The following is a 27874-nucleotide window of genomic DNA, read 5'->3' on the forward strand; positions in this document are numbered from 1 at the left end:
ACGCAGGTGCCCGTGGAGGCCAGGTGGAGTTGTGTCCCCTGGATCTGTAATACAGGTGGTCGCTAACTGCCACACGAGCCCAAGGAGCCGAACCCAGGTCCTCTGAAAGAACAGAGCTTCAGTCCCTTCAGTCCCTGTGTGGCTTTTGATTGGTTAAGTCTTTGTCTATTTTTTGAGACAAGGTTTTTCTATGTAGCCCTGGCTGACCTGGAATTTTCTCTGTAGACAAGGCTGGCCTCAATTTCAGAGATTTGCCTGCTTCTGCCTCCCTAGTGCTGGGATTAAAGGCATGTATCATCACCTAGCCCAAATTTTTTAATATTCATTTTTTAAAAGATTTATCTATTTTATGTATATGAGTGCACTGTTGCTGTCTTCAGACACACCAGAAGAGGGCATCAGATCCCATTACAGATGGCTATGAGCCACCATGTGGTTGCTGGGATTTGAACTCAGGACCTCTGGAAGAGCAGTCAGTGCTCTTAACCACTGAGCCATCTTTCCAGCCCCTTAATATTCATTTTTATTTGTGTGTGTGTGTGTGGGGGGGGATGGGTGCTCACAGAGGCTAGAAGACAACATTGGATCCCCTAGAGCTGGAGTTACAGTAGCTGTGAGTCACCTGACACGGTGTTAGGAACTGAACCCAGGTTCTCTATGAAGACAGGAAGTGACATCATCCACCTCTGCAGCCCCAAGTTCTAACCTTTCCTTCCCCTGGAGGTCTGAGGCTAAAAGCAGTATTATGATAAAGAATGTCATTTAATAAACTTGAGACGTCGTCATCCATACAAAGTTAGCGTTATTTTACAAAATTAGGACCACAATATAAACTGGAAAAACAAATAGAACAAAGGGCCTGGCTGAGCCTCAAGCCTCCCCTGGGAGCTAGTCCTCAAGGAGGCTCAGCCCACGGCCACACAGGAGTGACGCAGAGGTGGTGGGGACAGCCTGGCACCAGAGCCAACCTGTGCAGTCAGACATAGGCTGGAGCTAGGGCAGCTGATAGGCTTAGGAGATCTGGCTGCTGTGCTTAACAAAAGCCCTTAGCATCCCTGTATAGCTGTCTGGCTATGCTTGTCATCCCCACAGACAACAGCCAGAGCCTTGCCCAAATGCTATGTCCAGGAGCCTCAGGAGCAGGCTCATGAGTCCATGGACAAATCCAGGAAGTGCCTGAAGGACAGGGAGGAGAGGAGAGACAGGAAAAGGGGGTCATAGCAGCATGGTAGAGACCTCAACCCTGGGGACAACTGAGGGAGCAGCTGTGTGTCTGGCGAGGTCACAGTCACAGTGACAGTGGGGAGACAGCACCTGCAGAGGCCCAAGCCCTGGGAAGAAAAGTTATCATCCCTATGGGGCCAGAGAGGCAGGCAGGGCCTGGGACCCGAGCCTCAGAGAAGCAGGTGTCCTGGATGTCCCCCAGACTTGGGTCAGGAACATTGGGACCTGAGAAAGGGAGGTGTCATCTCCCTGGGGAACCTGTCTCGTCTGGGGTCAGCCTTGTCTGTCGTTAGTGCAGCACCTGGTCTAGCTCGTACTTCTCACAGAAGCGGCTGGTGAAGGGAAAGCAGGTGAGGTACTCGATCCAGGGCCAGTTGATGGGGTAGATGTACAACCACAGCACCAGGGAAGCGAAGAGCCCGGCGAAGACCAGCAGTGACACCAGGATGAGGGCTTGCTTGCGGTACCTATCGCTGGTGCCAAAGGTGATGTAGGGCAGGAAGGCGAAGGCCAGGAGCATGCCACTGAGGAAACCGAAGATGTGCGCTATGTTGTCTATCCAGGGCAGGAGGCCACAGATGAAGAGGAAAAGCACAATGGCCGACAGGTTGAAGAAGGCCTTCCATGGTCGCTCCAGTAGCTGCCAGCTCTGGAATAGCTCCACGAAGAGGCAGGCGAGGAGGCCAAACTGCGACCCGGCTGGGCCCACCTGGGGTCGGGGAGGAGAAATGTGGCATGTTGACGCTGGGGACCAGGTACCGGGGCACATCTCCCACTCTGGGGATGGCACAGGAGCTGCAGGGCTTGCTCTGTCCAACCCCGCAGCAAACCTGGGTGTGGCACCCCTGCGCTTAGCACAAGCCAGCCTGCCCTAGGGGACCACAGGCAGTGGAGAGATCACAGGCCAGAAGGAGCAGCAAACAGACTCAAGACCTCTCCTCCTGAAGGTGGAGAGCAGCCACATATAGGGCCTCACAGAACATGGAGGCGGGATCCCTGTTCCCTCCTGCCATGAATTCAGAGACCAATCAATAGGTCCCAGCCTAGCTGCCCATCTGTAGGTAAGCTTGACACAATAGGGACTCTGCGCAGATCCTGGGATGGGACCAGAGTAAGAAGCAGCACGGTTGGTCCTCCCCACATGCCAAATGATCTTCCCACATGCCCCTATGGTCCTCCCCACACGCCACTACGGTCCTCCCCACACGCCACTACGGTCCTCCCCACATGCCACTATGGTCCTCCCCACATGCCCCTACGGTCCTCCCCACATGCCACTACAGTCCTCCCCACATGCCACTATGGTCCTCCCCACATGCCCCTACAGTTCTCCCCACATGCCACTACAGTCCTCCCCACATGCCCCTATGGACCTCCCCACATGCCACTACAGTCCTCCCCACATGCCCCTATGGACCTCCCCACATGCCACTACAGTTCTCCCCACATGCCACTACGGTCCTCCCCACATGCCACTACGGTCCTCCCCACATGCCACTACAAACCTCCCCACATGCCCCTATGGACCTCCCTACATGCCCCTATGGTCCTCCCACATGCCACTACAAACCTCCCCACATGCTACTATGGTCCTCCCCACATGCCACAATGCTTTAGATCCAAAAGGAAGGGCTCATCCCACACTCTTTGCCCTGTCTTCCAAGTTTGTACCTCTGCCCGATAGGGGAGGAAGATGGCGCTGGCCAGGTTGCCTGTAATACCACTGAGGATGAAGATGATGGAGATGCGGTGCCAGCCGGCCAGCTTCTCTAAGTCCCTCAGGATGGTCATTTGGAAGACCACAGACACAAGGCAGTGCACTATGCTAGGGTAGAGACACGAGCACCATCAGCCTTCCCTGGGTGCTCACGGCCACCAGCAGGTACACCACAGGGGCAGTCAAGCACCCGCAGGCTGAGCCCATGTGCTTGGTCCAAAAGCCCTTTCTCCAGCATCTAAGACAGGAAACAGGGGCCTGGGCATGGGGCAGCAAGCCACCTCTTACCCAGCATGCAGGAACAGAGATAGCCAGATCCGGTAGAACTGGTCGGGGATCTCAGGGTTGAGGAAAGGCAGAAGGCCACACACCTCGTCCAAACAGTGCACCTGGGTGGGAGACACAGGGTTGTTAGTTCTGCCTTGGGAGGCAAGCCACGTCTGAGGCTTCCACATGGAAAGGACCCCAGTGGTCCTCAGGGTCCCTGCAGCTTCCGCTGTGCAGTCTTCCTTCGCCTACCTGGGAACAGAGTGTTGCCTCTTCGTGGAAATAGCCATGCATGAACTCACAATACTCCCGTGTGGTGATCTCACAGCTGTGGACAGGAAGCACATGGGTATCGGCCTCCTAACAGGCATCTGCCCACTAGAGCCCAGCACCTGAGCACAGCAGGCTGGATGGAGCGAGCTCCCTTCTATCTCCCTGCCCCTCATCCCTGCCTCCCCCATCACCGAAGAGCAGAGAAGACAGTTCCAGAGGTCCGTCTGCCTGCAGGGGTTAGGGGCACGAGCTCACCTGCCCTTGGTGCCGATGCAGCAGGGGCGGCCTTTGATCTTACAGTCTATGTGCAACAAGCCTGTGCGGTTGCTCTGGGCCTGCTCTGTGCAGATCTAAGAGAGAGGGGACCGATGGCAGTGGGTCTCATGACAGAAAGCCAGCTGTCCCCACCCTCATCCCACAGCCTTCGCCATCCATCTCCTGCTCACCGGCCACTTGGTAATGTCATCAGGCCAGATGTGGGCCCCACTGGAGGCTGGCTCTTCACAGGTCCTGGAAGCAGTGGTCAGATCACCCAATATAAAGATCTGGGACACCCCAGCCTGTCACACTCACCCACCCACCCACAGAAGGCAGCTCCAATAGCTGGGTGCTACTCTGGACCCATAGGAGGCTCTAGGCTGTACCTGGGGTCTTGGTGGCACACAACTGCTGATGGCTGCTTCTGGCTCAGGTCAGACTTGTCTGAGGGCTCCGTATCATTCTGCCACTTCACAAACGTGGCTAAAGTCTCCTAGAGGGTGGACAGGAGGTCAGGCCATACCAGGGCGATGTCAGTCAGATGGTATTGGCAGTGAACCCTCCGGGACAAGAACTATTCCTGTCTCCCCAGGACTCGGGTACTTCCTAGGAACCACTGTCCAACTTTCCGAGCCCAGCTTTGGGCTTGCCCACTGGGCTGGGGCGGGAAGGAGGCTGGCAGGGGCAGGACCCACCGAGCAGTCCTTCTTCAGAGTCTGGATGCAGCCCGAGCGGTCATTCTGGACACAGCAGCCGGAGGTGCGCTCGATGTTACGCTCCCTCCGTATCAGCTGCTCAATCTGCCGGTCCTTCCGGATGCAGGGTGAGAACTTTGCTCCCAGGTGGATGAGGTCAATCTAGGGTGCGGGGAGGGGCTGTGAGCCAGCACTCCATACTCAGAAGGTGCGGGGCACCCCACATCCACCCATCTGCCCAGTGTGGAGTGGCAGGATACAGGGCTCCCAGGCATCCTGGGCCTCACCGAGCTAGGGCCAATCCAGAAGTTCTCCTGCTGGATGTATTTCACGCTCTCATACACGCCTCTGTTTTTCAGCACCTAACAAGGAGGGAGTTTGTGGCATTAGAGGAGCCAGGGGAGAGAGGGACAGGCAGGAGCGGCAGGGGGCATCCCCAGAATAGGGCATCTGGGAAAGGCTCAGGCTATCTCCAGCTTGGGCCAGGGTGCTGTGGTGGGAGATACTTGGTGCCAACTGTGCCGAAGCCCCCTGGGGGAGGCTGGGACCCCCAGGAGGAACCCTACTCACCAGCTGGGTGGTGACGTGCTGGGCAAAGCCCACAGGTGCAATGCCGTAGGTGCAGATCACCAGCAAGGTGATGAGGATGTGAACGAACGTCAGCCAGTAGGTGAAGTAGGGTCTGTAGGTGGAGGCCTCCAGTCAGCCTGGCAGAGCTCACACCCCACCCTTCGTGCCTTCACCCGGGCACGGCAGACATTCCTAGGTTCTTGGATCACCCCAGCCCAGCCTTCCCCATAGACACTTGGAAGACTCATCCCAGACTGTCTCTCTCTGAGTTCAAGTCCCACGATGGCTTCCCACTGCCTTCTGCATGAAGATCAAAATCACCCCTGCTGCTAACTCGAAAGCCTTGCTGTGCTCACCTGCAATCCCTCTCCTCTGCTCGTGCTCCCTGAACAGGCTGTGGCCCCCGAAGCCCCAGGGCCTTTGTGCACACATCACCTGGGGGGCCTCACACACCTCTGCTCAAGGCGGTGTCTCGCCCTAACAGCGCCCCTGCACCCCAGCCGCTCGCCCGCCCGCCACACCTGTCACACTTCTTACTTTGTATAATCTGGAGTCCAAAGCCCAGCAGGTCACACTGTCAATCCCACGTTGACTATCATTCTTTTCGCTCCCTGAACATCTCTGTGCCCAGCTTCCCCAGAATCCATCACTGCAGGGTCCAACTCCCTTTGTTCTCTTTCAACTGCCTTTGGCTTTAAGATAATGTCCCTCCTCAGAGCACTAGCTAGAACTTGCTGCTTTAGGCCAGGCTAGCTTTGAACTCATAGACCTCTGGCTGCCTCTGCCTCCTGAATACTAGAACTAAAAGCATGTGCCAGTGTGCTGGGCTTAAAAGATCCTTTCAAAATTTATTATTAGTGTGTATATGCACGACACATAGGGGCTGTGTGTGTGTGTGTGTGTGACACGCAGACATGTGGAGGTCAGAGGACATCTTCTCTCTTTCCTTTATATGGGTTCTGGGGATCCCAGGCACAGTGCTCTTTTCTCTAGGCTGTGTCCTAGAGCCTGCATATGGTTGTGCTTGACCATGTTTGTTGACTGACTGACTGACTGACTGACTGCTGTCTGTGGGCTATGTTGAGGATAAGGCAGCAGTGTCAGCTCTTTCTAGGTTACAGGCTTGTGTGTGCCCTGGAGCTTGTCATTACAAGCAGGACCTGCAGGAGGCGCTCTTGAAATGTTTACTGACACGAGAAGGGGCCACGTTGGGGTGAAGGGTCCTGGGAGCTCTAGCAGCTTAGCCCTCTGCTTGGGCCAGCTCCTGGGGCTCACCGGTGGCTGTCGAAGCTCTCCAGCTGCCGCTGCACGGTGCTGCTGATGCTGCGCCGGTAGCTTCTGTTCAGCCAGTTGCCCACCACGCCCAGGCCGTAATGCCTCTTCTTCCGGTCAAACGCAAAGTGCTTGACTTTGGAGGCAATGCGCTTGCCACGCTGGGTCCCGGGACCTGGAGCTCGGCTGCTGTATTCTTTTCTGAGGACGACAAAGGCTCTCAGCCTGAGGACCCTGCGGGGCCCAGCAGAGGCTGGAGCGTCCTCCCTGTACTCACAGTGGGATTTGCACTCCATCAGGGGAGACAGGGGAGGCGGAGGATGGAACACCTCGGAAATAGCTAGCAGAGAGTGGGGGAGACTCGAACACATCATCAGGCATGGAACTCATTTCTTCCTGGGGTAGAGGGGACACCAGAGACAGTGTAAGGAGCCACTGTCGACTAGCACCCCATCAAGGGCAAGACACAGCTATTTACATAGTCTCTGCAGGGCGGAAGGGAAGCCAAATGCTTGTCATCTCTGAACTGACTTTCCCAGCGGGTTCATCCCCACCCCCATCTAATGGCTCCACACCTGAGACTAAAGGCTCACCCAAGACACACCCCATCCTGCCTGCCTTAGAACCTTCCTGGGCCCTAACAGGGCTTGGTCAAGGCCAAGGTCACTTTTCCCAGCTCTCAGGCCACCCCATCCCCTGCCCAGAGAGTCCACGCCCCATGCTTGCCTTACTAAAAAAGGAGTCGAAGGTGTCTGCTCCGTCCACGGCGTCCTCCTCCAGGAAGCTGGGGTAGACGAAGCTGCGCTTGACATTCCGGCACCGCTGCCCAGTTGCATCCAGCACGGAGCGCCCCTGGGCATGGAACAGAAGTATTCAGGGGGACCCAGAAGCCCAGGACCGGGTCAGCAGAGGCACAGAGCATGGATAAGTGCACGGGCTGAAGGAACTTCTCAGAGCAGAAGGATGGGGCTGCAGCTGCAGCCGGCTGTACACAGCCTCTCTTTCCAGGGTTCGGGATCAGCTCTTCCCTCACAACCTCCTGCCTGCTAATGTGAGCAGTTGGTACCCTGACACTCAAGGCGTCCACATTCCATACCATCAAGCTCCAGTCTGGGGCCTTGTGCCCTTGCTGCAGCCTCTTGGCCCAGCACACCAGGCCCCTCCCACGGTCTCATCCTTTATCTCCTGTCACTCTTCCCATAACCTACTCCAGAGGGGGTTGTGGGGGGCTCACAGGGGAACTGGGGCCTGAAGGATATAGGTTCTGGGCTTCAGGGTACGCATGTGTTCACCGCTCTGACACAGAGGGTCCATATGTGGCTGAGCAGAGTGGCTACCACGGATGGGAGCATATATCCTTCAACTGGGCCTTATATATATCCTTCAACCGGGCCTTACCTTGAGGAGGGCCGCGGCTGCCTGAAAGCTCATATGGGCAACAGATATCCTCTTGCGGCGGGGCAGATGGGAGTAGCCAGAGCGGACGCTGGAGAAGGACGTGAGCGACAGGACCCCTGGGGTCAGAGGCGCGTGGGCAGCGTGAGGCCGGTCCACCTCATCTGGGTGGCGGAAGGCCCGACCCCGAGCCAGCGGGTCTACAATCTGCAAGGGACAGCGGGTGAGCAAAGCTGCCCAGGCCCTGGGAGAGCCACTTACTGCCCCTCACTCCGAGGAGTCCACCTTGGGCATCTTGCACGGTTTTGGAGACTCAGTGCCCTGGAAGGATGGCACCTCCTGGCTGGGCAGCTCCAGTTCTCTCTGGCACGAGGCCTTGAGGCGGCCGTAGTGCACGCTGCAGTGGTGCAGGCTGCGACGCTGCCAGTTCTGTCGCTTGCCCTCCCAGTCGCCGCTGACCCCAAACCACTGGGCTGTGCCCCTGCAGAAGAGATGGGGTGTGGGTGGGAACCTGTGCACGCACCTGTCCTGGTGCACACATGTGCACAGGGAGTGGGGGTGGGGCGAAGGTACATGTGTTTAAAGGAGGAGGGAGGGGGATGACAGTACACGTGTGTGCTGGGTGATGCGTGGGTTGTGGGTGTCTGTGGCGCATGTGTTTAGGAGGTGGCCTAGGGGTGGTGGCGTGTGTGTGTGTGTGTGTGTGTGTGTGTGTGTGTGTGTGTGTGGAGAGGGGACGTGAGGGTGAAGGCTTGTGCGCTCCTGTGACATACAGGGTAACTATGCCATGTACCTTCAGGGCCCTACAGAATCAATTAGTCTTCCGTGAACCCCCAAGCCTAGCTACAGCCCAGTGACCAGGCTGAGAGTGAGGGCTACCCCACGAGGGGTGGACTGAGAAGGCTGTGAACCTTTCTGTCAGGTGCACATGCCCAGCCCCTCCCCCATCTACGCCATCACACTAGATTCTGGCTCTCCACCTCCACGGGGAGCTGCTACTCACTGACTGTCTACACCTCTGGAAAGGGACACAGGGCTCAGGCCCCGGGAAAGGTCAGGTGCCCAGAAGGTGCAGGCCACCGGGGTGCCCACAGAGGGCACAGGTGCTCACTTGCGGATGCTCTGGGACAGGGAGGCCTGGCGGCGAAAGCCAGGGCGCTTCTCTGTGCCATCCTGCCATCGTCCCCGGGGTTCCTGGAGGCTGACGCTCTTCAGGAAGGCTGGGTTCTTGGGCCTCTGTGGGAAGGCAAAGAGGACGTGAATGAGTGTCTAGCCCACTCACCTGCTGGCTGCTTGTGGGCTCCCTGGTACCCTTTCTACTGCAGTGTTGAAGACATAGCCCAGACCCTTTAGCACGCCGGGCCACTTTAACACTAGGCCACTGGCTGCACCCACTCCCTCCACAGGCCCTCATTCTGAACCTAAAATGGACATTTTCTAGCAAGGTCTGGGGGTGCAGCTCAAGCTGGCAGAGTGCCCAGCACGCCTAAAGCCCTGAGTTCCCGCCCCAGCACTACACACGCCAGGTGCAGCAGTTAGCACAGGCCACCCAGTGCTGGGGTAGTACAGCGAGAAGGATCAGCAGTTCAAAGAAACTGTGACTACAGAGCAAGTTCGAGGCTAACCTGGGCTATGTGAGGCCCTGTCTCAACAAACAAAACCCATGTTTTCCACTGATCTCCAGCAAAGCCTCCCTACCCACGATCTGCCCGGGAATCAAGATGTCCTGCCTCTTCTCGCCCGTCTTGCAGCACTCAGGGTGAGTGGGCAGCCCCAACACAGCTCCTCTTTCTCTCTCAGGCTGTGTGCCAAGCCCACGCTATCTGGGGTCTGCTCTCAATGAGCCCTTTGTGGGACAGGAGCCCCAGATGGACGGGGACGATGATCTATCCCCCTGAAGGACAAGGCCCTGCAGGGGTGTGCTGCTGGCACTGTGGGGCCCTAGGCCCAGCCGGGCCTCCCCAGATGGCCCACAACCCCGCAGGGTCAGGGAGGGGAACTGTAAACAGCCTTCCCAACAAGGCCTTTTCTCAAAGACAGTGCTCCTTGTCCCCTGGCCATTAGGCAGCGGAACTCCCACGTTTCAGAGTTCAAAGCCTTGCTCCCTGCCCCATCTCCGTACACTGGGGCTGCAAGACTGTCATGGATGAGTGTCTCGGTGCCGTGTGGGCAGTCACATCCGTTGCCTGTGGCAGGCAGCCCCTCACCTCAGGAAGCATGGTAGCCTGCTCGCCGGGGGCCTGGGTCTCTGGTGGCGGGATAGTGATGGATAGGTTGGGTGGCTTCCGGCTCTGCAGGCGGCTACCAGACACGGATGGGAGGTTGCTGCCATTCTTGTCAGCTGAGGCCATGGTGGGCAGGATGCTGGAAGTGAAGACAGCACAGGCGTACAGAGGGGCCGCAGGAGCTGAGGGGACGGAGACCTTGGCGCCAGGGAAGGCAGCCCAGCACCAGCATCAACCTGCCCTGGCTGGTCTCAGACCCGTGCTCCAGAGAGATGTGGCTGGGTGGAGGATCTTGGAGTCTATTTCTGACTTTGATTTGCATCTCTGACCTGCAGGGGTGAGGAAGATCTCAACTCTTGCCTTAGCCCCTTTGTGGTCTCTCTGCTTCAGAGAAAACCAAACCACGACAGGAGCAGAAGAGTAAGAAGTGGGTGTGGTCAGAGCAAGTCAGTGGCCATGGAGTGGGGCGCAGACAAAGGGCCCCTCCTTGGTGCTGAGGGAAGGCTTGAGGGACAAGAACGTTCCAGACAGCCGGCCACGCTACTGCTAACAGGGGGCTCCTGGTGTTGCTGGGCAGGCACCAGCTGCTGCGACCAGGGATGGGATCGACTCTGCAGGGCAGGTGCACTTCCTGGGGAACCAGGCCTTGGGTTAAGCACAGGAAGTGGTGGCTCAGCCTAATTCCCAGAGGGACGAGAAACCCACCATGCAGGTCCCCAAGGCCGCCTAGTCCCTCCTTGGAGTTAAGCAGAAGCTACTTCTAGTGGTATGCACCTCTAATCCCAGCTCTCAGGAGGCTGAGGGAGGGAGGATCGTTTGGGTCTGGGAGTTCGAGGCTAGCCTAGCAACATAACAGGCTCCTGTGTAGTTAGTACAGGACTGTGATCCCAGTACTTGGAAGACCAAGGACAGAAGACTGCGAGTTTGAGGATAGTGTGGACCAACCTGGGCTACATCTGTTAGAAGAAGAGCGGGAATGAGAAAGATAACTGAAACTGCTACTAGCCTGGTATTTCTCATTTTCTCCTTTCGCTAAGGGGAAAATCTCAACTCAGGCTGGCCTTGAACCTGCTGTGGGTCTAAAGGTGACCTTGACTTCCTGATTCTCCTGCCTCTCCCTCCCGTGTGCTAGGATTACAGCCGTGTGCTGCCATGCCTGGTGTATGCGGTGCTGGAAACCAAGCACAGGGTTTCATGCCTGCTAGGCAATTGCTCCCCCGAGTAAGCCATGTTCCCAGTCAATAAAGGTGACTCACGCTCACTGATCAAAAAGACTGAGTGTGGCAAAGCAGAAACTGAGGGGTGTGTGTGTGTGTGTGTGTGTGTGTGTGTGGTGTATGTGTGTGAGTGTGTGTGATGTGTATGTGTGTGAGTGTGTGTGATGTGTATGTGTGTGGTGTGTATGTGTGTGTATATGAGTGTGTGTATGTGTGAGTGTGTGTGATGTGTATGTGTGTGTGGTGTGTGTGTGTATGTGTGTGTATATGAGTGTGTGTAAGTATGTGTATGTTGTGTATGTGAGTGTGTGTGGTGTGTGTGTATGTGTGTGAGTGTGTATGTGAGTGAGTGTGTGGTATATGTATGTGTGTGTGTGATGTGTGTGTGTGAGAGAGAGAGATCCCTCAGGGCAGCGTCTCTCTCCTGGAAACAGCCGAAGTTCTCTGGTCTGGTCTGGACATCTTTCCCTTGAGGACACACATTCTAGCATCTTTGCCTTTGACAGAAAAGGCCTCACTGAACGGAACACACCAAGGCTCCATTCCTGATAGATGGGTACAGGTTGTCTTGTCTAGTGCTAATCATGCTATGCTGTGTGTTAGTTAGACAAAGATCTAGAAGTGGGAAGCCGGGAAGAGCGTGGGTGTGGGAATTTCAGTGGGTCTGGATGGATGGTCCCATAAAGAGGAGGTCACTTTCCTTGCTTGGGCCACTGGACCGTACTGATGTCTCCCAGGCACCTGCTGTCTGCTTCTCTCCCTGCAGCTCTGGGAAGCTCAGGTGTCAATGACCGGCAAAGTGTGGGTGGGTGGTGCTTGACAGGAGTCACACGGAGCTCCAGTTTCCCGTTTGTTCCCATGTGTATGTGTATACTGTGTGTACGCTGGTGACCGTGCGTGTTCACTAGTGCACAGTAAGTGTGCCCAGTGCCTACGAAGGCCAGAAGAGGGCAACAGATCCCCTGGGACTGAAGTCATGGAGAATTGCCTGCCCCCATGTGGGTGCTGGGAATTAAACCCAGGGCCTTTGTAAGACCATGAGCTCTTGGGTACAGTGCCATCGCTCTAGCCCCCCAGCTCTCTCCACCTTCACCCTTCTCCACAGCCTGCCTGCCCTCCCCAGCCTCCATCTACCACCCATGAGTCCAGTAGACCTCTCTCAGATGAAAAAAAATACATTCCCATCTCTGTCTGCTCAGTCTCGAGACTTCCTATTCCTTAAGGCCAAGCTCCTCCATGTGGCCTCCAGGCCCCATGGGCTCCTCTCCCTCAGCTCTGCCTGACTGTCCACTTTGGCCCCTCAGTGAGAGAGAGAGAGAGAGAGAGAGAGAGAGAGAGAGAGAGAGAGAGAGAGAGCGCCACTGTTTGCACCCATGTAACAAAGACAACACACTCACTACACAAAGGAGCAAAAGCACCCCTCAAGTTCGCCCCAGACACTGTGCTGGGAGGTCCCAGCAGTGTGTTCACCAGAGCTAGAAGGTGACAACCACCAAATATCGGTATGGTTAGACAGACAGATGGTGCAGATCCACACAATAGCCTCATCCTGACATCTACTCAACACAAAGGGACCAAGGTGCTGACCCAGGCTGCTGCGACCTTGAGCACCGCCTAAGTATAGATGTCACTCACAAGAGACTACCTGTGGGCTGGAGAGATGGCTCAGTGGTTAAGAGCACTGGCTGCTCTTCCAGAGGTCCTGAGTTTGATTCCCAGCAACCACATGGTGGCTCACAGCCATCTATAATAAAATCTGGAGCCCTCTCGTCTGTCATATATATGCAGAACACTGTGTATGTAATAAATAAATAGGTCTAAAAATTAAAAAAAAAAAAGAGAGACCACCTGTGTTGGTGGCACAGTGACACACATCTGTAATGCCAGCACGCAGAGGACAGAGGCAGGAGGATTGTGAGCTACGGGATAGGGCTGGTGAGAAGGCTCAGAGGCCTTGCCGCCAAACTTGACGAGAGTTTGATCCCTAGAACCCATATGGTGGAAGGGGAGAATTGTCTCTCACATAAGCTGTTCTTTGACCTCCAAAGGTCCATGGTGGTATGGGTAGCACATAAATATGCATACACACAAGATAAATAAACAAGGTGGAAAAGTGTTTGTTTGTTTTAAAAAAAACAACAAAAACATTGGAGGCCAGTCTGGGCTACATAAAGAATTCAAGACTATTTTGAACCCTGAGATTCTATTGAAGGGAAAAAGCGGGGGAAGGCTCTTCCAGAGGACCCGAGTTCAGTTCCTAGTACCCGCATCGGGTTCCTCACAATAGCCTGTAACTCCAGTTCCAGGCGATCTGACGCCTTCTGCAGATTTCAACAGGCACCCGCACAGACAAAGGATACACACATATACATACACATTCAAAATAAAAGCCAGAGGTGGTAGTGCAAGGCTTTATTCCCAGCACTCAGGAGGCAGAGGCAGGTGGATCTCTGTAAGTACAAGGTCAGCGTGTGCTCAGAGTGAGTTTCAAGACAGTCAGGTCTGCACACAGAAACCCTGTCTCTAAGAGCAAAACAAACAAACTAACAAAAAAAAGCCAGGCGTGGTGGCGCATGTCTATAAACCTAGCATTTGGGAGGCAGAGGCAGGGGGATTGCTGTGAGTTTAAGTCTAGCCAGGGCTACATAGCAAAGCTCTGTCTCACATACATAGAGTGACAAACAGAAGCTGAGAGAGAGGTCAGAGGTCGGCACATGGTCTAGTATGTTCATGGTCCTGGGTTCTCTCTCCAGCAGGTGGACTCTGCCTGCACCGGTCACTCTAACTGCTGACCATCGTGGGGCAGAGAGGGGCTCTCCCCAATGCCTGAGATGCACCTGCCTGGTCGCCTGCCGTGAGCTCACCTCTAAGGCTGAACTCACGTCCTCTAAAGCACATACGTGAATAGAGGTGCTGGAGGCCACCCACCTGGCCACCCGCTTCCTTCCTTCAGATGTGCGGGCCTGGGCTCCCTGGGCTTGCCGGAGGGTGTCTACACCATGCTCCACTCCTTTCCTCGATCTCTGGGTCTCCTGGGGTCAGGATGGCAGAAAGATTGACAGATGTCTGTGGGTCAGGCAGGGCAGCTGCCTTAGCAGGCCAACCTGTGAGAACAGAAGCGCGGGTGAGGGGTGAGGGGTCAGGCCAACTGCCGGATCTTTCCATATTTTGGACCTTAGTCTCCCCACGATGCATCCACCAGTCTCCCACGGGCAGGAGATCCCGCGTGCGGTGCTGATCCAGGTGGCAGTGACCCTGGAACATTAACCTGCCACCACTCAGACAAGGGTCTGCGTCACGGCTTGACTAGAGCCACACGTGAATCTCTGCTCCTATTCTATTGCCTTAATATTACCTAGTAAAAGCGTTTAACCTTTAGAGAGAAGGTCTCAAGCAGTCTAGGTTGGCCTTGAACCCACTACGGAGCTGAGGATGGTCTTGTACTTCTGATCTTTCTGCTCTATCTCGAAAGCACTAGGTTCACAGGCCTGGGCACTACTCCTAGCTCTCTGTTACCTTGATAGAGATATTCATTCCACAAGTCCAGGAACTGTTGGCTTTAAAAAAAAAAAAATTCTTTACTCTCTCCTTCCATTGTGGGCACCAGGGATCAAACTTAGCTCACCAAATTTGTGTGGCAAGCACTGCTGGAAAAAATGTGTAGGGTGTTCTGCCTGAATGTATGCCCATGCACCACATGCATTCCTGATGCCCACAGAGGCCTGAAAAGGGCGCTGGATGGTCTGCAATTGGATACAGACGTTTGTGAGCGGCCACTGGGTGCTGGGAACTCGACCACTCAGCCGTGTCTCCAGCCCCAGTGGGCGAGCGCTCTTACCAGCTGATTCATCTACTTTACCTTGTCTTCTGACTAAGACTCTCTCAGGATGGAGAGATGGGCTCAGAACTAAAGTGCCTTTCCATATAACACCCAGGGGCCCTGAGTTTGGTTTCTAGTATTCTCATTCACAACCACAACAACCACCACAACAACCACAGCAGAACAGGGCATGGTAGCGAGGATTTGTAATCCTAGCCCTGGATCAACGGTGGCAGGAAGAATCCATGGGGCTTGTTGGCCAGAGGCCAAGTTCCAAAGCCGAGAGAGACCTTATCTAAAAACAAAAAAGTTGTAAGATGAGAATGACCCTGAGGTTGCCTTTTAGCAGGCGCACGCGCACGCGCGCACGTACACACACACACACACACACACACACACACACACACACACACACGGAGGAGGCTGGGGTTAGGGATGACTTAATAGATACAGTGCTTGCCATGGAGAACCCATGTAGATCCAACCAACCGCAGTACCCGTAACCGCAGCGCACCTCCAGCAAGACGGAACGCAGAAACAGAGGACCTTCAGAAGCCCACGGGGCAGGAAGCCCGGTGTGCTCACAGCAGATAACAAAAAGATCCTGTCCCAAACAAGGCAGACGTGAGGACCAACGTCTGAGGCTGTTTTCTGACCTTCCCCTGAACCATGACAGACAGGCCCCACTGATGCGTGTGTGTGAAGCCGTGAAAGAGGAAAGGAAAGGGAGCAAGGCTATGTAGCTCGCCACGCATGCAGAAGGCCTTGGCTTCAACCTCCAGCACTACAAACACAACGTTTAACTTCTTTTGGTCGGCCTGAACACTAGGGCAGTGCTTAAGCAATGGGGACCCTTGTCTGTTTTATTTTCTTCTTAATAATTTACTGATGCAAAATCCACCCAACAGAACATTAACCGTTTGAAAGAGAGCACCATGGTGCCTGTGCTTTAGAAAGCCCTGTGCAGGCACATACCACAAACACAGCACAGGAGCACAGCAGGTCCTCCTTGGCGTGAGCTCCAGGAGCAACTGGGAAGCAGTTCAGTGCCAGGCACAATTAGTGCCACATGTGCCAGGCCTGGCTCAGCCCCACACACACTGTCCCTCAAATCCTTCCAAAAGAGACGTCACTCTGCTTCTGCTTTGTAGATGGGTGACAAGGCTCAGAGGGGTTGATTAACTTACTCAAGCTCACATAGCAGGGAAGGGGTGACATCTGACAGCGGGTGGGAGTCTGGCCCCCTCCTTTCCTAAAGCCCAGGGTACACTGGGGCTGGAAGACTCTTATGGTGGGCCGAAGGGAGTCACTCATGCAGGGAGCTATGGCCTAGCATTGTTGTGACTCTCAAAGCATGGTTGGCAGAGGCCCGGGCTGCCCAGAGGCTGCCTAGCATGGGTGAACCGGAAGCAGGGGCTGCTGTAGGCCCAGGTGGTCCCATCTCCAGGCCCTTCTAGGTTTTGCTGTATTGAGGCCTGTAAAACTCTCCACATCACAGATCCCGGGCATTAGGTGGGGAAGAGGCAGAGCTGGCCCAGGTCATTACTGCTTCTTTAAGCTTTGGCTCCATCACGCCAAGAGTCCTGCCCCTCAGTCCTCTGAAATCCCAGTTGGAAGACACTGGGGGCTGGACTAGCAGACTCTGAGGAGCACTGTTAGTCACAAGCAGACACTGCTTGGGGACAATTCCAGGACAACAGCCTCACCTGGGGCCTCTACACAGAAGCTCAACCTGGCCTGGGACTGGGTGCAGGGAGAGGGCCTTAGTCGGGCATTAATCTGGGAACCTGGCACCAAGGGAGAAGAGCAGGCAGCAAAAGAGAGAAAGGTGGCAGAGGAGGTCCCCAGCAGAGATGGGTCCAGCTGTGAGGTTGCACCGTGAGAACACTGTCTGTGGTTCTCTGGCTAACAGCAGCGAGACCCTTCTGGTATGAGAAGCTGAAGGCCCAGCCCAGGAGTCAGCCGTGCAAGCTTGGCTCCCACCCAGCCAGCCAGACTGTGATGGTTTGAATGAGAATGGCACATAGGCTCACATGTGAATGAAGCAGTCGACCTGTTTGGGAAGGATTAGGAGGTGTGGCCTTGCCGAACGAGGTGTGTTGGTAGGGGTGAGCCCATACCAGGCCCGGTTTGTTTCTTGGTCTCTGTCTGCAGCCTACAGACCAGGATGTAACGATTCATCTTTTTCTCCATGACTGTGCACCTGCTGCTATCAAGCTCCCTTACATGATGATCATGGTCTCATCCTCTGATACTGTAAACAGCCCCCAACGCTTTCTTCTATCAACTGCGTGGCCATGGCGTCTTTTCACAGCAACAGAACAGTAACTAAGACCCAGATCTAGGCCCTGCACCTCTGCTAAGCTCCCACTCCTGTCTCTGAGGCCCTGAAACCCTCATGCCAGCCTCCAACCTTGTCAACCTGGCCAACCTCTATTGCTTCTTTTCCCCAACATAATATTTTTATTAATCATTTGGGAATTTCATAAAATGTACCCCTTCCCATTCTTCCAGGCCCACCTTCCTCCCCTTGTGTTCCCCGCAAACCCCAAATTCAATCTGTCTTATCCATGGACTCAATGGAGCATGGTCAGACTCCCAGTGGCCAGCCCCTTTAAGAGAACTGAGTCCTTCCCCATCCCCCGCCATCAATTGTGAAGAGCTACACTTAACGTCTTTATCGCTTTTTGTTTGCTTGTTTGTTTGAGGTAGGCTGTCCTGCAAAACACGCGCGCGCGCACACACACACACACACACTTTCTCTCTCTCCCCTCACACACAGAGGTGGGGAGAGGTTGTCACAGAAACCTCAATGTCACCCACTCTCAGTTATGACTCTGCAGCCATCAGTACCACTGCAGAAGAAACTTTCCTGCCCACAGCAGCCTGTAGGGCAGCAGGGATCAGGGACATCGACATGGCCTCTGGTGACCGCAATGGTCACAGATAGCAACACAGCACAGACCACGAGCCACAGAGATCTTTTGAGAAGACTTAACCCAGAAAGTGAACCGTTGTTCATCTCAAGTGTCTAAGTGTCTTCTTGTTGCTCAGAGTCTGGGTGATTGTGTGGCCGGGCAGCATGTGTGCGTGTCTGTGTGTGTGCGCGTGTCTGTGAGTATGTGTGTGTGCGTCTGTGTGTGTGTGTGCGTGCATGCTGTGTGCATGTGTGTGCGTGCTGTGTGTGTGTGCGTTTGTGTGTATGTGTGCGCGTGCATGCTATGTGCATGTGTGTGCATGTCTGTGAGTGTGTGTGCGTGCGCGTGCGTGCTGTGTGCGTCTGTGTGTGTGTGCGTGCATGCTGTGTGCATGTGTGTGCGTGCTGTGTGTGTGTGTGCTGTGTGTGTGCGTACGTCTGTGTGTGTGCATGTTTGTGTCTGTGAGTGTGTGTGTGTGCGTGCGCGTGCATGTGTGTGTACCTGTGCAAGCTCTGGGCTGCTACACCTCACCCTGCTCTCGGCATCGGCTGCCCTGCCAGCACCCTGGGCCCTGGGTGTTTACTGTGTTTCTAAGGAGTCTCACTTCCAGGAAGCCTCTCACCACCCTGCTGTCTCACACTGCATCCCACAGCTCTGTCCGATGGCAGGAGTCCCCTACTCTAGTCTCACACCAGTCACTGCCCGTGAAGTCCTGGCTGGATGGGTCTGGTGAGCACAGGAGTCTGTCCAGCTGGGGACACTGGGCTGAGGACGCCTCTCGGATTCTGCAGTTGGCTCTGGCGGTCATTCACCTTGACTTCAGGGCTGGGGTGGAGAGTGGTGCGTGCTGGCTGAATATGAGGCCTAGTTCTTCGGTTAACCATAAACACTCTTTCCCTTCTTCTTGCCCTCAGAGCCCAAGCCATTTTCAGCTGGGGACACCCCTCCCTCCCCATATATCCAAGATCCCTGTGCCAATCTCTGCGTGGAAAAGGCAGGTGTGACTTATGGCCACAGGACTCAGGAAGTTGACAATCTCTGGGACAATCTCAGGGTGCCCTAGAAAGTAGTCTGATGGCAGAGGTGGGTCAGGGACGGGTAAGGAGTCACGTGCCAGGAAAGTCTCTGCCGCCACTGGCAAAGACATCGCCGGGCTCCATAAGCTGCCTCCCTGTGCCTCAGTTTCCCTTTCTGTCCACTGGCAGTTGGACAAGGTGATGGCTCAGACCTGCTGACCACAGGCAGCCTAGATAATGAAGGGTTTTCTCTGCTACTTTCTCCCAGAACTTCTCCTAACCCCTCTGCCGGAACCTGCGCGGGGTGGGCCCAAACTCCAACCCTTCTTGGGACTGGGTGTGTTGGCAGCTGCCTGGCACAGTAGTGGGAACCATCAGATTTCATCAGATTTGCTCTAGACTTCTGCGTGACCTATGTCCGTGTAAGGCCACAGAAACTAGACACACACACACACACACACACACACACACACACACACACACACAAAATTGCAGGAGCCGCCGCCCTACCCGCCACTTATTTCCCGCCCCCAGAAGTGCTTGCTCACTTGCAAAGGAAATTGTGACATCCTGGGAGTAGGCTTCCTCTTGCCACAGTCATATCTGCTGAGCTCTCTAAGACCCTAGACTTGCTGCCCAGCTGGCCCATGGGTGGGGATGGAAGGGCCCAAAGGATCCTGGTCAAACTTCTAGGGAGAAGTCTTTAGCCGGAGGGGTGGGATGGGGTGAGGGGGAAGGGAGAGGTCAGTGTTTCCTCTTCCTTTAGGGTGGTTGTCTACCAAAGGGTGGGGGTGGGGTGGACAGAGGAAGAATGCAGTGCAATGCCGAGATTCCCCCCAGATGCCCTTGGCAGATAGCCTCCGCTAGGGTCAGCGTGCTCTCCTGAGGGCCTTCAGACAGTGCCGTCCCACTCAGTGGTGGCCCGGATCAGACACACAGAAACACAGGCTCAGAGACTGCCCAGATGTCCCACAGAATCCGGTTTCCCCACAAAGGGTGGGGCCCAGCCACTCCCAAATGAAGCAGGTCCAACCCAGGCACGGTAGGCAAGGTCACCCACAGGGGGTGCTCCCCTCAACCACACTCAGCAGGGTGCCCTCTCTTCCCACGCAGGCAGCACAGCCCCCAACTCTGCTCCAGGAGGGGGTCGACCTGTACTCACAAGTCTGATCTGAGGCCCTTCCGGGGACCAATGCACCCTCACTCTCCTGGAGCCCTAGCATTCTTAATAATCCGCTACACCCAAAAGTAAGCTCTGTAGACTCGAGGAGACAGCACACTAGGGTGGCCTGACAGCTGTATTCCCAAACAAACAGGAGCCTGATGTAATAGCCACGGCCACATACGGCCAGAAATGGGGACAGAGGGAGGGGCTGATGGACAAGAAGTGGGTAGCCCTCTAACCCTCCAGGGAAAGGGAAAGACATTCTTGACTGGATAAGGCCAAAGAGGGTTGTTACAAGTCACTGAACGGAGGACACAAAGGACACCTGCCCCAGAAGTCTCACTCCGCTCTGGGCTGCAGGCAAGTCCTGGGCCATACAGAGATCCGGCAGAGGAGGAGGGGGTGGTGGCAGACAGACCACATGCCAGGTCCTTGCTGAGTCACAGGATGATGACAGTGTGGGCTAGGGGCAAGCAAGCAACTTCTTCTCTCCCTGGTTTCCCTGCCACAGAAACCAAAACTGTATCTTCCCTCCCATGGCCCTGCTGGGAACCTCTGAGTCTTTAGAAAGCTGCAGAAAGGAAGTAGAACCCTCAACTGTTGCAACCCCATTAAGAAAAAAAAAAAAAAAAAAAAAAAAGAGCTTCTACCGCTGACCTCCCAAAGTGCGCCAACCCTGGTGGCCGTGGAAGGCTAGCCCATGTAACACAGACTGCCTTCTAAGAAGTCTCCAAGTTGGTGCTACACAGCGAGTGACTCACTGCTGGGCATCCCCTGGCCCTGGGAAGAGGCAGTCGTGATGGAGCCGAAGGCAGAGAAGTGAAGAGGCCAGTTCTGGGGACAGGACCTGGGAAGGGTCGTGAAGTACAGAAAATTGGGAAGTGGGGGGGCGGGAAGGGTGTCTGGCAGCAGGAAGTGCTGTCTGCTGGGAGGCTGCAAGGACCACAGAGTATGGGGAAGAGGGCTCTGTGCTCCCTCCTGACGTGATTTCCCACAGAGGCACGGGGGTAGCAGGTGGTAGCACAAAGTCAGCTCGCTCTGCTGGCCTGCGCCTGGTGGCCACCCACAAGAAAAGAAAACTGGCTTGTGGCTTCGCAAGCTGTTCCAGACCTCCCAAGCAATAGGCCTCCCTCACAGAGTCCTCACTTCTTTCTCCCCTCTTCCTCCCAGGGCTTGTGCCAAACCCATTTCACAAGACCAGACCTGCAAGAGCAGGCTCAAGGACTTGGCAACAGGCTGGCTCCTTTGGCCGTGTTCCGCATAAAGACCCTGTGCTCTGGGCTCCCGCTCAGCCAACTAGAGCAGCCTGGGCATCACAACACACTGTGGTACTAGGTTCCAGGGAGCCGCCAACAGGAGTGAGTGTGAGCGTGTGAGTGTCTGTGTGTGTGTGTGTGTGTGTGTGTGTGTGTGTGTGTGTGTAGGGGGAGGGGGCCCTGCTCTTAGGGAGAACCAGCCCTCTCCCCTCTGCACTATCTGTCTGGCCTTTCTCTGAACTACTAGTCGGCCAGACCGGCAGAAATGTGGATGCCTTCCTCCTATGTTGGGGACTCTAGTGCTAGGAACGGGCTGAGGTAGGGGGCAGGGCAGGTTCTGTATCCCCAGAGCTCACAACTGGGCATCAGTGTAGCTCAGTGGTAGAAAGCTGGCTTGGCATATACAAGGCTTTGGATTCTATCACAGCAACACACACACACACACACACACACACACACACACACACACACACACACGCTAACACTGGGAAACCCGTATGCAGCTAGGAGCCCAGTTCAAAACTCCTCTGGAAGCTTCATGACTCTAGAAGCTGCCGGCAGATGCAGGTGCTCTGAGGAGAGTTAGGAACTGAGCCCTCTCACAGCCTAGGCGAGCAGCAGCAGGTCATGCGGCCCGGCTGAAGGCTGGGCTGCTGACCACAGCTTTGGGGGACAGTACAAAGATAGCACATGGGTGGCTGGGTTCTAGGATGCTTGTCTAGCCGGCTGGTCTCCTGAGGAGACTATATACTCTCTCCTACTTCTGCTGCCCCTCCCTGAGGGTCAAGGCATCAGGACAAAGGAGGCTCCCACAGAGGGAGAGCTCAACACTGGACACCACATCAACATGCGCTTACTCTTGGATGGGAGATCTGCCTGTCATGGGAACGTTGGCTACTGGGAACTGGGTTTTCATTTGTCTTCAAAACCAGAAGAGTACAGACCGGTGGCTGGGGCAGGATGCGGTGCAGCCTGGGGGACGAGCGGAGGATGGGGTGTGGAAAGGCTGAGTAAAGTGGTGCATTGAACTTCTCCGGGGTTCCCTGACACCAAGATGTGATACACCACACACAGCTGGGGTTTCGCCTGGTAACTTGCAGGTCAATCGCCCACCCAATTTCCATCCACCATCTTGGAGTGTGGCTACAGATAAAGCAAGTGCCTGACTAGGCAAAGCAGGGTCAGGGGCCCAGCTCTACTGTGTGATCGTGAGCGAGCTACTTAATACCTCTAACTGGGGGCTGGAGCGCTGGCTCAGTGGTTAAGATCACTGACTGTTCTTCCAGAGGTCCTGAGTTCAACTCCCAGCAACCACATGGTGGCTCACAACCATCTGTCATGGGATTTATGCCCTCTTCTGGTGTGTCTGAAGATGGCTACAGTGTACTCATATATAATAAATAAATGTTTAAAAAACAAAAAACCTCTAACAACGTGTTGTTGCACCACTGACGGACAAAGCCTCACCCTATGAGTCCTTGCACAGTGTGGGTCCTTTAGCCAAAACTGGGCGATGCCCAGGTCAGGTATGAGCACCAAAGGATTGCAGTGTGCCCTGTGATCATGCTCAGGACCAGGCGCTTGGTCTCCTGCCCTGATCTCCTTCTGCGGGCTGGAAGTCCTTCAGCAGGGAGGGAACCTGCCAGCCAAACACTTTTCGGCTTGTAAACCATCATTAAGAAGCTAATAAACTTGATTTCCCAGAACTCTGCCCTGGGGCACCCTACTTCCCCAGGAAGAGGCTGGTCCCAGTCACAGTGGGTGCTAACAGGTTAGGGTACTTGGAAACAGGGCTATCCAAGCAGTGCCCACAGCAGGGTGAATGTTCAGTGCTACCTGCTTAGCACTTTGGGGCAGTGTAGGGCTCTCATTGCATGCTGGGAGCCAGAGTCAGGGCTCACATGTGGTCTGGTTACTCCGTTATGGTTTCCTCTACGAGATGGGGTGACAGTCACTACACAGATGGCATTATACTGCCTGGTGCAAAGCTCACTAATGGCTTCTCCCCTGGGCTGGAGTTTGCCACCATGGCCCATTCATTCGGGCTAAGATCCACCTGACAGGATTCTTCCTGACAGGTGGGTTATAAATCAAGGCTCGATGATGTTAAATCACGGTTCTAGCCTCAGAAAGTGCTGGGGCTGTAGCCTGATAGGATCCTGAGTTTTTTATATTTTAAAGAATTACTTTTATTATTTCTCTGTGCGTACAGGTTTTTTCTTTTACCTGCAGGTATTTCTACGCCCCACACTGCGCCCGTGGAGGTCAGGGGAGAGTGTTGGGTACCCTGGAAACAGAATCACAGATGGTTGCCAGCCAGCACGTGAATGCTGGGAATGGAACCCAAGTCCTCTCCAAGAGCAGCTGGCGCTCTTAGCCCCTGAGACGCTCTTAGCCCCTGAGACGCTCTTAGCCCCTGAGACGGCTCTCCACTAGTTCTTAACCTTAGCCCTCTTTTTTTTTTTTTTTTTTTGGATCTTTTTTTTCCAGAGCTGGGGACGGAACCCAGGGCCTTGCGCTTCCTAGGCAAGCGCTCTACCACTGAGCTAAATCCCCAACCCCAACCCTAGCCCTCTTGAAACATGAAAAGCCAAGTGGCAGAAGCCGAGTCTGGAGCGCGGCTCGCTCTGTGTAGTCTCTGTGTGAATGCCTTTGGCTCCCAAAAGCCTCGCTCTAGCATCCACTATGAGTGGCAACAACTACTGCTTGTGTGGCCTGACTCAGCTATCAAAGAGTTTTCCACAAGCATTATCTCATATGCTGAGGCAGGGCGGAGGCCACTGTCATTTGCAGCCTGACCGATAAAGTCCCTCAGGGCCTGGCTAAGCCTTCAGCTTTCCGTCCTGTGTCTACCCAGAATACCACAACAGGTTCTGCACCCTTCGGAGACCCACCTGGAGAGGGAAAAGGCACCCTGTGCCAGGGACCAGGGGCGAGGGGCTCCCCTACACCAGCTGTGACACCGTGGACATGGGCTTAGCGGCCACCTACTGAGGCAGAGCAAGGCTTTGTGACACACTCACTCCCAGCCCCAAGGGGTCCTCTACCCGACGACGCAGCTGCTTGTAGCATTCGGATGCCCCTGAGGTGCCTTCTATTCTGACATTTCGGCGTCCTACACGGCAGGGTTTCTCCTGTGATCCAAGCCTATGCCATGCACAGCAGCCTTGCTCCAAAGACAAGTAATTTCAGGACTGTGAGGATGCCTCACTTCAGTGTCCCCACCAGTCACACCCAGGCTGGACATGTCACAGGTCATTAGTGGAATCTTCACCTCATAATCCTCCACGGCATAGCCCAAGAAACCGAGGCAAGCCTACTTCAGTGACTCCCACCCTCCCTACAGACTGCCGGCCCTAGGATCCTGCCTCCTGGACTTTCAGCTTGGATCATCTGCCCTTCTGGTCAACCATGGTGTCTCTCATCCCATACCCTGACAGATCTCACTTGGCTCAAACCACTGTGCGGGAGAGCCGGAGCCGGGAAAGTGAAGCTGAAAATGCCTTCCAGCAGCTGCTGAGGCCCAAACGCTTGCATCTGGGTCCCAGACTGAATAAATCTGGTGAAGGGAGGATGGTACCCAGCAACTCTCCATAGCTCTGTGAAGATGAGAAGACAGGTTTTCCTTCTTATGTTTGTCTGCTGCCTGGGGAGGCCAGGGATACTTTGGGGCAATCCCGGAAAAGGCTCCATTCCTCCCAACGACGGGGCAGGCGTGGCTAGCTCCTCTTGAGAGGCTGTCTGTGTGCCAAGAGCTGCCCAGCCTGGCAGCGCCCCTGTCCCAGGGCCATGCTGGCTGCTGAGGTCAGCCAGCACTCCTCCCCCAGCCTGTCTGAGCTGGATAGGAAACTAGGAGCTGCTCCCAGCAGCACAGATGGTGAGGTCACTTTGGAAATCCCCTCGAGCAATGGGGCAATACCTAGACAGGATCCCATTAGTCCCGAGAACACGCTGGATTGGGGTGTGGGGATGAGCTGCCTGGAGAACACACAGCTCCCACATGCTGTGGGAGGGGACCTGGGGCCCAGAAGACAGCATCAAGTTTCCCAAACACAAACACGAACACTTGCTGGCCCCTTGACGTCCTCCTGCTGTCATCTGGTGCCTGTCTGGGTCACAGTTTACACAAGTAATGGAACTAGAGAGATGGCATAGCTGTTAATAGCACCGGGAGCTCTTCTAAAGGACCCAGACAGATTCCTAGCATTTCCATGGCAGCTGGCAACCACCTCTAACTTCCAGGGGATCCAACACCTTCTTCTGGCTTCAGCAAGCATCAAACACATACATACTGCACAGACACACAATCGAGGGGGCCGCTGTCCGGAGCTCAGATCACAAGAAAAATATCAGTGAGCCCAGAGTAGGCCTGAGCCTCCAGTGGTCCTCCTGCTCAAGCCTGCTGTGAGTGATCCCTGCTCTTTCAGAAGTCTCCTCCCTGGACAGCATAGGGTATAGAATGGTCAAGTGAAGCTGGAGTCCCAGGTTTGGGGTAGGTGGCTTTGAGGCGATCTGGGTGTTTTAACTTTATGCCTTCAGAGGCACATACAATAGTGGTAACTGCTACAGCATAGACCCAGTTGAAAAGGTCTGGTCTTCCCTGTTTTTTTGAGACAGGGTATCATACAGCCCAGAGTGGTCTCAAACTCACTCTGTTACGGAGGGTGACAGACTCCAGACTCTCCCACCACTACCTGCCATTGCTGGGATTCCAAAGCACACACCACCAAGTCTGGTTGCACATCAGGCTACTATGGTTAAAAAGACCCAAATCAACCAACCAACCTGAGACACTCCCCGCCACTCCCTTCTTACCCGATGAGGGCCCCCAAGCAAGAAGTCCAAAACTAGACAGGACAAGGGGAGATGGGAATGTTAGTTGCTGGAAGGATTCTGGCCTTGACGGACCCAACCAGCACACACCCCTACCTCCATTCTCAGAAAGCTAGGAGTACAACCCAGGGCCCGATCTCACCCTGACCAGGATTCCTACTACCACAAGGACAACCCATCCATCCTGTTGGAAGGAAAGAGATGGGAGCCACAGGGAATCAGTAGATGCCTTATTCCTTGGAAGTGCCTTTCCTGGTGTAAATAACTAGCGGAGTTATTCTGTGCTCGGAAGGAAAATTCCAGTTGGTCACATGGCATCCCCCATCCATGAGGCCTCAGCTTTGGGAAACTCCATGGGAACAGAGTTTGGTCCTGCCCTTCCTCCACCCCCAGGGCTACTCTGGCTCACCCTGGGGTTACCCTGTGTCCGAAGCCATCCTGGGTAAAGTACTACAGACCTGTGCTTCGAGGGGGACCACTGTTCCCAGCCTCTCCTCCACAGGGCCAGTGGCCAGCTGGCAAAAGACATTGTGGCACCAACATAGGACACTTGCCAGGGCAAAACCTGCCGGCACACCTCTTTATCTCCCATCTTATTTAGATTCACCCTGGTTCTTCCCACAGCCCCCGGAGAAACTGAGGTAGGGAAAGGAATTCACAAGAAGTACCCTAGTGGGCTGGAGCTTATAGGATGGTTCTTCAATATTGATTTTTTTTGGGGGGGGGGCTCCCAATTCTGTACTGTGGCTGTGACGACCAAGTGGCTCCAGGCATTGCCAAATATCCGTAACGGGCAAAAAGCACCCCTAAGCTGAGAACTACTGCTTGGAACCAAGTTTCATTTTCTTCTCCCTGACCACAGCACAACACGGATGCTGGGGACAGTTTTTCACCAGCAGATGCCACACACACACACACACACACACACACACACACACACACACACACACAGGAACCCCCACTCTAGCTGGTTGAGAAACAGCAGCCACTCCACCTATGGGGGAATTACTCAGGTACACCTCACCTGCATGCGCGCTAAGTCCCAGCCCCACAGATTCGCCGCTCTGTTTCCTGGAGCTAGATCAAGGCATGGACTGGAGTTCCCTTCTGCCCTGGGGTTGAGGTAGAGGTCCCAGCCCTACAGATCTTATGCTCCCTAACCTTCAACCCCTTCAGCTGGAGGCCCGACACTCCAAACCCCTCGGCCCTGAAGCCAGGACTCCTGAGTACACTTTCTGAGCCTCCCCCACCCCCACCCCCGCACCTGTTACCACCACGGCGGCGAAGCTCCACGCACAAACTGCAGCCCGGGGGACTTTGGAAGTTCACCCGGGAGCCAGGGGAGTAGAGCCTTAAGGTCTAAAAGGGACTCAGGTTGGAAGGTGGAGCCGCATGTTCCAACACTGGGCAGTGCCTTCTCTTCCTCCCTGGGCTTTTGAACTTCTGCGCAAACCACGCGCCCAGTCATCTGGTGACTGTGCCCCGGGGAACCCCTTAGGCGTCCTGGTCCTGGCAGAGGCCAAGGATTTGCGCGAGGGATCCAGCGGTCCTGCGGGCACAGAGTCCACAGCCTTGGCCTCCAGGGCGCTCCGCGGGGCGCGCAGCCCCCAGGCCTCTCCGCGGCCGTCCCGGGCAGCCCGGTGACTCCGTAGACACCCGCGGCCTAGCGGACCCGAGCTCCGCCGCGCCTATTTCCCCTCGCTCACCTCTCGGAGGCCCCACGTCCCGGGAAGCGCCTGCGAGCAGAGTGGGC

General features: G+C 55.2%; 1 protein-coding gene across 4 annotated transcripts; it reads right to left on the reverse strand.

The window, feature by feature from the left end:
* Window positions 1-743: 743 nt before the first annotated feature.
* Rhbdf2 (rhomboid 5 homolog 2) lies at window positions 744-27870 on the reverse strand. 4 transcript variants are annotated; one of them, NM_001270834.1, is made up of 19 exons: window positions 27828-27870; window positions 14042-14145; window positions 9879-10035; window positions 8783-8907; window positions 7957-8152; window positions 7675-7878; window positions 7003-7128; window positions 6554-6672; window positions 6280-6477; window positions 5005-5116; window positions 4722-4796; window positions 4435-4596; window positions 4126-4232; window positions 3928-3991; window positions 3737-3831; window positions 3461-3536; window positions 3230-3330; window positions 2896-3049; window positions 744-1933 (listed from the first exon to the last, which is right to left on the reverse strand). In NM_001270834.1, the coding sequence occupies exons 3-19, from the start codon at window positions 10020-10022 to the stop codon at window positions 1514-1516; spliced, it is 2478 nt and encodes an 825-aa protein (NP_001257763.1). In that variant the 5' UTR covers window positions 10023-10035; window positions 14042-14145; window positions 27828-27870; the 3' UTR covers window positions 744-1513. The 4 variants fall into 4 exon arrangements, with proteins under 4 accessions (NP_001257763.1, NP_001100537.2, XP_038942126.1 ...); NM_001107067.2 differs by having other exon boundaries at window positions 14042-14217; XM_039086198.2 differs by lacking the exon at window positions 27828-27870 and adding an exon at window positions 27386-27819 and having other exon boundaries at window positions 14042-14217.
* Window positions 27871-27874: the final 4 nt, after the last annotated feature.

This window comes from Rattus norvegicus, chromosome 10 (genome assembly GCF_036323735.1).
Source record: "Rattus norvegicus strain BN/NHsdMcwi chromosome 10, GRCr8, whole genome shotgun sequence".
Lineage (NCBI taxonomy): Eukaryota > Metazoa > Chordata > Mammalia > Rodentia > Muridae > Rattus > Rattus norvegicus.